This window comes from Pleurodeles waltl, chromosome 11 (assembly GCF_031143425.1).
Source record: "Pleurodeles waltl isolate 20211129_DDA chromosome 11, aPleWal1.hap1.20221129, whole genome shotgun sequence".
NCBI classification, from domain to species: domain Eukaryota; kingdom Metazoa; phylum Chordata; class Amphibia; order Caudata; family Salamandridae; genus Pleurodeles; species Pleurodeles waltl.
This window is the reverse complement of record NC_090450.1, coordinates 84,855,791-84,868,187: the sequence shown is the minus strand read 5'-3', so window position 1 is coordinate 84,868,187 and position 12,397 is coordinate 84,855,791. Positions and strand designations below refer to the sequence as shown.

At 44.6% G+C, this 12,397-nt stretch overlaps 1 protein-coding gene across 1 annotated transcript in view; it reads left to right on the top strand.

The window, feature by feature from the left end:
- LOC138265440 (cytochrome P450 2J5-like) overlaps nucleotides 1-12,397 on the top strand; it is a 94,780-nt gene that overhangs the window by 52,476 nt on the left and 29,907 nt on the right. The window contains exon 5 of the mRNA XM_069213144.1: nucleotides 8,911-9,084. Coding sequence (XP_069069245.1) covers nucleotides 8,911-9,084 — 174 coding nt within the window. The remainder of the gene's footprint in view (nucleotides 1-8,910; nucleotides 9,085-12,397) is intronic.

The window sequence follows — 12,397 nt, the reverse complement described above, 5'->3', positions numbered from 1 at the left end:
AATATGTTTTAGGGTTTGGACAGGTTTGCAAAATATTTGCTGTCCTTAGTTATGATGGGTGCTTTCCACACCATTCACTCAATGGCCCAGCTGTTGCTACAAAATCTTTAGCTGAAGCTTTGACTGCTGCATGGACTGCAGCTGGAATTCTCACATCACGTCAATCCCTGGATGAACTGAATAATTGAGGAATCTAAACCAACCATAAAAAAATGGTTATTGATTGAAGGGGTGGAAGCCAACTCAGGCAACAAGAGAATTCCTTGAAAGGGTGAACCACAAAAGTCACTAAATTAACCTGTGCTTAAGCTTCTGGTAGCCTGTCAGGCATAGACTTAAAGGCAAGGTGTAAAGTATTTATGCAGCAATGAGTAGTTAAGTGAAAACACAAAACAATAGAAATCCCAAACCAGCTTTGAAAAATCGAGTAAATTGTAATAAATATAATTATTCCAGAATGATAAAAATCCAATTAGTAGAACCGGATATAATCAATTTTGAGGTTCTCAGTGCATATAGCCCCTAAAAGCACAAAGGAGCTTCAGACCTGGCCCTTTTTGCAGGGTCCTCCTTAAGCAGGGAAGTACGTCAAGGCATTGATTGGTCTACCCTGGCTTTAGGCTGCAAGGGGGTTGTGTGGACCTGGCCCTTTTTGCAGGGTTATCCCCACACAGTTTTGCCTTCTCCTATTTTTTCTGACCTGTTTTCATTGGCTTTAGGACTCTGTACACTTCACCACTGCTAACCAGTGCTAAAGTACAGATGCTACCTGCCTAAATTGAATTGGTGATTGGTGACTTGCCAAGTGGTGCCAACACTAGTCTCTGGGCCCTTGGAAGTGTAAGCTGGTGACCTGAAGGAGGAAATCCATGCACCAACGTGCCACAGCAGAAAAATTGATGCAGCACCTGTCCCACGGCTGAAGAGTCAATGCAGCACATGACTCATGGCTGCAGACTCAATGCAGCGCCTGTTTCACAGCGGCTGCATTAACACAGCACGTCTGGATTTTCCATGCACCGTCCCTGAGGCGTCAACTTCTCATCGACCCCCATCACAGTAAGGAACCGGGGCTGCATGTCTGGAAATCAACCCATTGCCTTTCCTGCAAGGAAAGAATCAATGCATCACTTACCCTGCCCATAAGGAACCGATGCATCACTTTGCTTTTTGGAGCCTCACCTCCCCTGCGGCCCACAACATCTTTGTTTTTGACACATCCCAGGTACTTTGTGCTAAAAAGATACAGCCATTGATTCCTATGGACTACGACTCATTGAAACCTTTAAAAGTGATATCTTTACTTGTACATGTTGGATTTTTGTCACTTTGGTCTTGTTGTACACAAATAAATATTGGCCATTTTTCTAAATTGTTGTGGAGTACTTTTGTGGTGTTTTCACTGTATTACTGCGTGCATGTGTACACATACTTTACACATTGCCTCTGAGATGAGCCTGAATGCTCATACCAAGCTAGCAAGATGGTGAGCAGGGGTTATCTTAGCTGTGTGGCTCTCTTAACCTGACTAGAGTGAGGGTCCCTAACTAGACAGGGTGCAAACCACTGCCAACTAGAGACCCCATTTCTAACATTGGTGATCAGCAATGGGGATAGGACTTGTATTTGTACTTTGCATACAGTGATTTATGTACACTACTTCCATATTGCAGACCAATATGTACCAATATATTTTTTCTCCTTTTACTCTCAGTTGGTCATTTGTCTAAAGTTACTCCTGCTTCATCTTGCTCAACTTATAACATTATGTGGTTGCTGCATCTGTGAAGGCTTGGCAGAATGGAAATGAACTTCTGCCTCCTAAACCTCTAAACTATGAAGGAGCTGAGAGATTTCTGCAAGAAGAGGGGGCTGGCAGTGAATAGGAGATCCACAAGGCGGGATCTTGAGATATCCCTGTATGAGGAAACATGCTGGCTCGCAACACTATCGGATGACTATGGGGAGGACTCTGAGGGGGAGGACCAATCAGGAAGTATAAAGGATGTAAGTCCTTGGAATCTCCTGTAGGACCTCAAACCAGAAACCCAAGAGGGTAGTGGCCCTGAAGAGGAAGCAGAGTAGGGGAAAATGACTTTGCAGATGCTCCGGAGGGGAGAGTAGAGCCCACAGAAAGGGAATCCCCAGCTGGATCTACTGCTCCGAGCAGTGTCTCCTCCCACACCCTGTCCGCTGAGGAGTTCAAGGACAGACAGGCTGATAGGGACTGGCTTTACCAGAGTCATAGGACAGAGTAGCTGAGGCTGACACAGCCCTAAGTGAGGAGAGGATGGCTGAGGCGGTGAGAGCCTCAGCACAGGAAAAGGAAATGATTGTAGTTTATGAGCTGAAGTTAAGAGAGCTGGACTTGTAAACCAAGAAGACTGAGTCCATCTCAGATGGTGGCAGGGATAATACCATGTCCAGTATTTAAGAAAAGGTCCACATACCCAGAGACTTGGTTTCTAAGGAGGGGGGTGACATAGACCAGTAGGCTCAGGCATATGCGGTAGCTCCAGAGGTGCGCAGGGTCCCTGAGGAGGATTGGGGAACTGACCCAGGGAGTCATATTCCTGGTGGTGGAGGGACACTCTACTGGCTTAGACGTGACTGACAGGGAGAGGTGTAACCCCATGGAGGAAGCCCTGCTATAGGAGTATGGAGTCAGACCAGAGGAGAGTAGATTGAGTTTCAAGGACAGTCAGACACTGTCTAAAGAGATGGGGGGCGATGTGGGGTACTTTTTTTCAGGCACTGTATGATTGGTGAAGGGTAGTATGGTGAACAAACACGGGGGCTGTACAATTCGATTGCTGAAGAGCATATATTCAGTCACGGTTTTCCAGAGCTATGACAACATCTGGTGGAGTGATTTTGAGTTCTCTGACCCCAGGGAGCTTGCACTGGAGGAAAACCTCTCGGGGAGTGCCAGAGTGCCTGGGATGACAATGGGGAGTGATCCCAAAGATGATGGCTCAGGGTTTCCCCATCAGAGTGAAGGTTGCAGTGACCCAGACAGGTCCCGGTGTGATGGGGATGAAGAAGGGTCCTACATCCTTTCCAAGAGTTGGAGAAGGAGTGGGAGTGGGCAGAGGCCCAGGATGCTTTATCTTCAGCCCCAGTGCTTGGATTGCTCTCAGAGTGGGCACAGGCAGGGTGACATGGACTGTACCTGGAGACCATCCACTGATGGGAGTCCCATAGTGTCAGTAGAACTTGGAGGGATTGGCTGTCACAAGTGTCCCATCAGTTCTGCTGTATGGCAGCACCACTCCAGACAGGAGGGTGTAGCAGCCCAGACAGAGGGATAAGAGGGGGAGACAGTCCCCAGTGGGAGGACCAGTGGGTCAGCGGTAGCCAGCTCTGATGTCACAGTACCTCAGAAATGACCCTAGTGATGCCACTTTTGGCTTGGGAAGGCTTGATGCTATGCCAGAAGGACCAGGGTCTGGGGGACCTGCGCAAGGAAGACTCTCACACAACACATATGGGATGTGTTTCCCTTGGGGTGGGGGGGTTGTACCCCCCTGGAAGCCCTGGCCTTGCCAGGCATATGCTCAGTCTAAGTGTACAGACCCTGGGTTGGGAGACCAGTTGCAGGATAGCACTCCTAAACTGGCGGGAGAATTGTGCAGGATGGCTGCTACAAGTGCTCTGACAGCTTTGGATTCTGGGGGTACCACTACCAAAAGGAGGGTACAGAGCCCTGAGAAGGGGAGCAGGGAGGGGATGGACTCACCCCGACTCCTGTCTGCCCTAAGGGTACAGGCCCTGGGCTGGAGGCCAGTCCCAGGATACCACCTATGAACTGGAGGAAGGGAAAGTGGACAAGGGGTGCCTGTTACCTGGGACTGCCACCCCCCACTCTGAAAAAACACAGAGGTAAGAGAGCCTTTGAAGGGCTGAGACCTGGCTCTCATCACTGACAGCTGTCAGAGGCCACTGTGGGTTGTTGTGCTTGTTCACAAAGTTGCCCTTGGGGGCAGGAGTCACGTCCAGAGGGTGGATTGGGCCATACAACAATGTTGGCCACGGTGGTACTGTCTGCCTACTGGAATACATCTGTGAGCAAAGTAAGGTTAGGTGCTGCACAGATGGGGACCACAGGTGAGGGGAAGGATTCCCCATGGGTTAGCTTAGTAGGCTCTGAGATTATGGGCAGAGGAATCCAACTTGATTAAGAAAGGTGTAGAGCTGTAACGCTCCCCTGCTGTTGTGGACCAGGGTCCATGTTCTATCACCCTTAGCAGGGAAGTCCATCAAGGCATTGATTGGCCTACCCTGGCTTTAGGCTGCAAGGTGATTGTGTTGGATCTGGCCCTTTTTGCAGGATCGTCCCCATAGTTTTTGCCTTCTTCCCCCTATTTTTTCTGACGTGTTTGTGTTGGCTTTAAGACTCTGGCACTTTACCACTGCTAACTAGTACTGCTGTGCATATGCTCCCTGTCTAAACTGTACTGGTGATTGGTTAATCCATGATTGGCATATTTGATTTACTAGAAAGTCCCTGGTATGGTGCACCTCAGTCTGTAAATGGACCTGCAGCACTTATTGTGCCACCCACATGTGGAGCCCTACAAACATGTCTCAGGCCTGCAATTGCAGTGCTTGTGTGAGCAGTTTTAAACTGCCATTTTGACCTGGCAAGAGCACCCACTTGCCCTGCCCAAACCTTCCATTTTACTACATGTAAGTCACCCCTAAAGCAGGTCCAAGGCAGCCTCATATCGGGTGCACTGTATTTAAAAGGTAGGACATGTTCTGGTGTTTTTTACATGTCCTGATTGTGAAATATTGCTAAATTCGGTTTTCACCATTGCAGGGCCTATCTCTCTCATAGGGTATCATGGGGATTGCCTTGAAATATCTTTTAAGTGTAATTTCCCATTGGGAGCAGGTAGAGATGTGGAGTTAGGGGGTCTCTGAACTCACAATTTAAAAATAAATTTTTTGGTGAAGTTCTTTTTTAATTGTAAGTTTGAAAATGCCACTTTTAGAAAGTGGCCATTTTCTTGCTTAATCATTCTGTGCCACTGACTGTCTGCTGAATACATGTCTTGGTCAGGATGACAGTTGGCTGTGTATTCACTGTAGACAGTCACACAGAGGGAGTTTAGGTGAGCCTTGCATATCCTGAAGGCCTATCACTAGGCTGATGGGTCTTCCTGAGATAGAGTGTTGGGAGGAGCTGACACGTGCACCTGAATGGGGCTGTACCTGTTCTCACACAAAGCAGTCTCTAGCCCCCTGGAGTGTGTCAGGGGCAAGGAAGGGAAAGGCAGGGTCTTGTGCACTACAAAGACTTCTCTTTGAAGTTTGCCTATTTCAAAGACAGAAATGGTATAAGTACTGAATCTTGGACACCGCATAGTTAGAACACTTCTGGACTGAGGACATTCTGCCAGGAAGAAGAGCTAGATGCCGTAGGAGGGACTGCCACTCTGCCTGTGGCTTTGTTGTGCTGGCCTGCTCCTTTCTGCTTGTGTCATGGGAGTGAAAGGACTGGACTTTGCTTTCTACATCCTGCTTTCCAAGGTTCTTTAAAGGTTTGAACTTAGCTTTCCTCCTTTTAAGAAATCTCAGAGACATCAAAGACTTCATCTGCCAGTGCCTGGGCTCTTCTGCTGAGAGTCCTGACTTGCCAAGTGGTGCCAACTCCAGTCCCTGGGCCCTTGGTAGTGTAAGCCCGTGACCTGAAGAAGGAACTCCACGCACTGATGTGCCGCTCCAGAAAAATCAATGCTGCACCTATCCCGCGACTGAAGAATCAATGCAGAGCCTGTCTTGTGGCTGCAGAATTGATACAGCACCTGTTTCACTGTAGCTCCATCAACACAACGCATCTGGATTTTCCACACACCATCCCCGGGGCATCAATTTCTCATTGACCCTGAACTGCAGTAAGGAAACGAGGCTGGCTGTCTGGAAGTCAATGCAACACCTTTCCTGCAAGGAATGAATTAAAGCATCAACTCCCCTGCCGGTAAGGAACCGATGCAATGCCTCTGCTGCGGGGAAGGAATTGATGTATCACCTGCCCTGTGCATTAAGGAACCAAATCATCGCTTTGCTTTTCAGTGCCACATCTCCCCTGCGGCTGGCATTGTCTTGTTTTTGAAACATCCCAGGTACTTTGGGCTAAAGAGATACAACCATTGATTCCTACGGCTTAAAAGTCATTGAAACCTTTATGAGTGATATCTTTACTTGTGCATGTTGGATTTCTGTTGTTTTGGTCTTGTTTTACACTGATAAATATTGTCTATTTTTCTAAACTGGTGTGGAGTACGTTTGTGGTGTTTTCACTGTATTACTGTGTGTGTCCAAATACTTTACCCATTGCCTCTGAGATAAGCCTGACTGCTCGTACCAAGTTACCAAGGGGGTGAGCAGGGCATATCGTAGCTGTGTGGCTCCTCTGCCCTAACTATAGTGAGGGTTCCTACTTGGACAGGGTTCAAACCATTGCCTACTAGAGGCCCCATTTCAAACAGCACCACACGCACCAGGTCTGGACATGGTAGACTGGGGGAAAGTAACAAGTTGAGGCCAACTGCTACGGAGCAAGGGTTGGATATAGGGACCAGCCTAGTCCAGCTGAAAAGTCGCTCAGGTTAGCCTGAGATGCAGGTAGGCAGGTCTAATCATCCTTCTCAGACAGCAAGGCAGTCTTAATGTAGCAGGGCAGGCCTCTGGCAGCAGCGCAGTTCTTCTTCTGTAAGGTCAATAGCTTCCGGATTTTTCTGATAGGTTGTTCTGAGGTTTGAATACTCAGATTTGGTGCCAGCCTTTGTGTATGAGAGACACCCTGCCTTGCCCCAACATCTGGTTCTGGATGATTCTTCGCTTCCCCTGTCAAAGTTCCAAACTGACTGGGGTGGCAATAGGCTGCTGTAAGGTTCCTTTGTGGGTGTCTGGAGGCAAGCCCTTTGAAGTGTAAGTGGAGCATGGCACAGCTCTGCGCCCAGTCCTCCTGGTAAGATGGCTCATCCTGCCCACACCTAGTCTCCTTTGTGTCACTGTCTGGAAGGAATACACAAACCCCAATAGCAGAGCCATTCACAGTCATGTGACCCAGGACACTGGCAGAAGGCACAAATGCTTAGGACAAGAAAATGCCAACTTTATAAAAGGGGTATTTTCGGAGTTGTGACTTAAGATCTGACTTTACCATTAAAGAGTCTAAACAGCATATCTCTACCAGCTCACAATCCAATGTGTGCACATGTTAGAAGTAACAAGGTAACCCAGTGTTGGCATTACAATAGTGAAAAACGACCTTAGGAGCATTTGATTACCACGCCCTGTAAAACTTACACTCACATGTCCTACTTTTTAAATACACTGCACGCTGTCCTTTTGATCTTTAGGGCCTACCTTAGGGTTGACTTGTAAGTACTAAAACATGAAGGTTTAGGCCTGGCTAAAGGTTTAATTGCCAGTTCGAAATGGTAGCTTAAAACTGAACTACAGGCTGCAGTGGCGGGTGGAGACATTTTTAAGGGCTATTTCAGTGGTTGGCACAATGAGTACTGCAGGCCCACTCGTATCATTGAATTTTCAGGCCCTGGATACATGTAGTTTCACTTTACTGGGGCTTACAAATGAATTAAATGCATCATTTCGGTAGATGCCAATTTTACCCTGCTGTCAGGGAGAGAGCACAAGCACTTTACCACTGTATAGCAGAGAAAAGTGCAGAGTCCTAATGTCAGCAAAAACAAGTTCCGTAAAAGATGGCAAAAATCTGGGGTGACCCTACAAAAAAGGGCCAGGCCCAACACAAGCCTTGACGTAACTGAACTTTTGCCTACTTTTCAGATTACATAAAGGGGCTACTGAGTTGACTGCCTTTGTTGATTCCTACATCTGTTCATACATTTTAGAATGCCACTACTCTCAGCAGTCAGAGGGAAGAGAATATTGACAACTTCAAGGAACAAAAACCCTGCTTCTGCAACGTTGTTATTTCATGTTCTTAAATTATACAATTCAGCAAATGACAAGGATATGTTTTGCATCGCATTCAGCTATGTATACTCTCTTTAGCAGCTTAATGAACTATTCAGACTTCCATGACGGACCCTGGGATCTGCTCTTTTTGGATGAAGAAGTTTAGTAGTTAGAGGTCAATGGGCTTTTCATTACCTAGGTTACCTGCTGTTATACTTCAAAGGCACAGTCCTTTGCCTCCTACAATCAAATGTGTGCCCAGAACTTGCAAGGTCTGTGTTATGGTTTTCCCCTAATAGACGGGATCTTAGAAGCTTTGCTGCTCTATTCACTCCCTTTAGTGTCAGTAACACATGTCAATTATGGACCCAGGCACGTTTAGGCTCATCTATCAGATCTCACGTCCAATGGCTCACCAACTATAACAATATAGACAAAAATACCTTTGTTTTAGGCCCCGTTGCATCAGTGAAACAGAAATATCAACTGGTAACTGACCCATTGTCAGCACTTGTACCTTATGGCTGCTCTTGGTCATGACAGGAATCTGTTGAAGGTATTAGGGAAATCGACAGATAGAACTTTCAATAAACATTCTTGTTTACTCCAGTTTATATGACTTTTCCCACTTATAAGAGTTGTTCTGTTTCAGATTCTACTTCAAGTGCTATAAAGGAAGACTTGTATTTTCTTAAAGGAAAGTAGTAACAAAACAATGCAAATATATTTATATTGTGTACTGTAACCATTTCAAGCATACAGAATTCCTTGGACATTCACTAATTACTTGCATTTGTTTGCAGGACGAGTTGCACTTCTGCACAGTAAAAAGTCCACTACTTGTACCCAGGAATGTAACATGAGTATTGTATCTTCTGCCTTAGGCTCAATGTGTTGCTTTCAATGACCTTCCAGGTCTTTGCCCCTCAATGTCTCCTACCTAACTTCTCTTTGCAGCTGTACGATGCATTCCCATTCGTGATGCGCAAGTTACCTCTTTCCCAAAAGGAAGTCTTCGTGCAGTGGAAACTGCTGCAGGAGTATGTGAAGCAGGAGATCAAGACCCACCAGGAGAACCTGTCCAATGAACCGCAAGACTTCATTGACTACTACCTGCAGCAGATCGCACAAGTAAGTGACTACAGGACTTCGTGGACCTTTCAGGTGCAGAAGAATTCTGGTGATCCAAAAAGAAGTACATTTGAACCAATGTGTAGAAATGTATTCCATACTTAACATGAAGCAACAACAATTACAAAATTGAGCATACATTTTTGACTTCTGAAATCTCCTGAGCCTCATTTTATAACAAATGATGCAAATAATATATACATCCATATGGCAGTGTGATAGGACACTGGGTGGCAGTGCTCTATGAAATGCAGGGCATAAGCAACAAAAAGCAGAGTGGCTATTGCATTAAATTCCCAATTCACTGATCCGGTGGTGGCACTTGGTGGCATATCAAATTGTCACATACTGGTTTATTGCTAAATTCATGATTGCGGGTCAATTTCTGAAAAATGGTTAGAGGTGCAACCTGCATAAAAGAAAGATTAAAATGGTGTTCTAAATCGGGTTGATGCTCTTAAGAGACCTTATAACAAGCAGGAGCTCCTCAATGCTGTTCTCTCTTACAATGACGAGCCTAGAGAGAAAAAGGTAAGCCCAGGATGAGTGCTGTGAACAAATGACTAAAATAAAGCTATCTGTAGGGGAGTTTGAAAGGGAGGCTTCCTGCTCAAAGCCGTGACTAGAGCATGGATTTAGAGCTTGACAGACAAGGTGCTCTGCCACAAATGTGGCAGAGTACCCTGTCTGTCAAACTCCTAGTCTGCCCACTCTGTCATAAGTTGAGCCGACTGTCATTTTTCAAGTGGGGCAATGGAGTAGGGCCCATCAGAGTAGGACATCAGACCGCCTACCCTATTTAGAGTGGAAGATCCATCATCACCAGGAAAAACCTGGTGGTTATGGACAGAAAAAATTGAAGAATTACACCAGCCCCCTGGGAGAAATCTCCCAGGATGTGGTGGCCATAAGTTATTTGTTTTTCAATAACAGACTCCCAATTTGGGTATTTGTTTCTGAGAAACAAAAAGTTTGGTGTGGGGCTGTCTGAAAGACAGTAGCCGGTCAGTTTTTCCTAAGGCACAGAGATTACCGGTGGGCCAGGGGTAATTTCTAAATATGGCAGATGGTGGTCTGCCAGCGTGGCAGAGGTAATGACCCCTGCCACCCTGATGGATGGGTGGGCTGCAGTAAAATACAAACTCATGTCCTAATTGTCCAAGTAGACCTCACTTAGTTGGTAAATATTATCTTGAGAGACAAATAATGGGCTCCTTTGACCCTCCATTTGAGGTTTAGACCAGAGGTCAACCTTTGAGTCTTCAGAAGAGCACCGAATGCCTTATTTATTCTGTTAGTTCTCCTTTTGGTTGTATTATCCCCTTGCTTCTCTTAGCGCCATGAAACCCAATAGTTTCTGCGTACTTATAAATAATAAATATAATAATAACAACTTTAACAATAATTACTGAGGATAACTCTGGGCAGGTAAACTGTAAGCATAAGTGCGAATACTACCAACCACAGCTATAAATATAAGCTCATATTCCTGTTCACATAATCATAACTGTCCTCTCTAAATAAAAAAACTAGTAGTGAAATCTAGACAGCAACTATGTTTCTGGTGGTGGGGTAAAACTTTAAGACAAATAAAGACATGACCCAAATTTGTATTTCAATATTATGGGGTATATTTATGAGCCCCTAGCGCCACCTTGTGCCACCTTGTGCCACCTTTGCGGCATTTATTTTGCCACAAATGTTGCATTAAGGTAGCATTTCGCACGCGCCATATTTACAAAGTGGTGCAATGCGTGCATTATGCCACTTTGCCAACCCTTGCCATTATGCCAGCGCCAGGCATAATGAATGCAAGGGGGGCATTCCTTGTCAGGGGGGCAGAAAAAATGGCGCAAAGAAATCTATGAGATTTCCTTGCACCATTGTTTTTGGCACTTCTAACGCTTGCTCAGAGCAGGGATTAAAAGGGGATTTACCTTATTTAGCATGGGCCCCTATGTACTCTGCGGGAGTAGCGCCAACATTTGGCGCTACTCCTGCAGAGTACATCAATGGGTCAAATGCAAATGACGCTATTGCCTCCTACCCTGCGCCATGGTGCACCGTACTTTAAATACGGAGCACACATGGTGGCAGTAGGGGGGCGCTAAGGGGTGCATGGAAAGTGGCGCCACTTTCCATAAATATTCCCCTATGTTTTCTCAAATGTAAACAGTTCATAGAAATTGTTCCAAGACTTCCCCACAGGGTGCATGATGTCATAGTGTGACATCTGAATATGTCTAATGGTTGAGGCTCCTCCTCATGGTGAAAGTAAACTTAGCCTGCTGCCATAGAGGTATGTCTCAGAAGGAACATGGACACATTATTGAATACCAAAATACCCAGCTATAGATAAATTGTGTCCAAAACATCAAACATTCATATAATGGACCTGTTCCTAGACTGCATTTCGTAATACGTTTTGTAGTACTCCAATGGAGCTTCTAAACTGCTATAAAATGCTATTCACAAGCCTGTGAGTGTAAATCTTCACATCTACCTCTCTAATCTTTACAGCAGGAAGATTCTCACACATATAAGTTTATTACTTATTAGTAGATGTTGAAGGGACCATGCAGAGTGATTGAAAAATGGGCCGTATTTGCTACAAAACAGGTCGGATTTAGGAAGGAGTGAGGAAAGGTTAATAGAGGATCATGGAGGGACGTGCACCCACCCACATATGTGTAAATTCATCTCTATTTACAACTACACATCTAAAGTTACTACAGCCAAAAAGGGATCCTAAACAAGAGTAAATTACTCAGGCTCAGAGATGAAGTAAGTCCAGTGCAACCCATGGCCAACCAGTGGTACTGCAGCACCCTCTCATATACAATAACCGAGGTATGGACTTAAGATAAAACTCCACAGGAAACAATGTCAACAGAAATAAAATTATTTAAAATGGATAAAAATATAAATAAATGTAAGTTAAAGTTGAAAAAGTCAAAATATATTACCTATTTATTATTTAATTATAATATAGCAGAAGAACCTTTATTAAATTTTAAAATTGTTGTATGCTTAAATCTTAATAAAATATAATTGTATTACTTTTAAATAATTCTATTCACTGAAAATAATAATTATTAAATGCATATTAAAAAATACATATTTTTACTTTGGGTGGGAATTTATATTTTAATTCAAGCTTAAGAAAAATGAATTTAATTGAATATATATTTAAATTATTTAATGATTTAATTCAAAATTAATTTAATAACATTGTTGCATTTTGTTTCTTTTGTGCTACATTTGATATAAATGTATGTAACTAATTTACAATAATATTTAACATGAAAATATT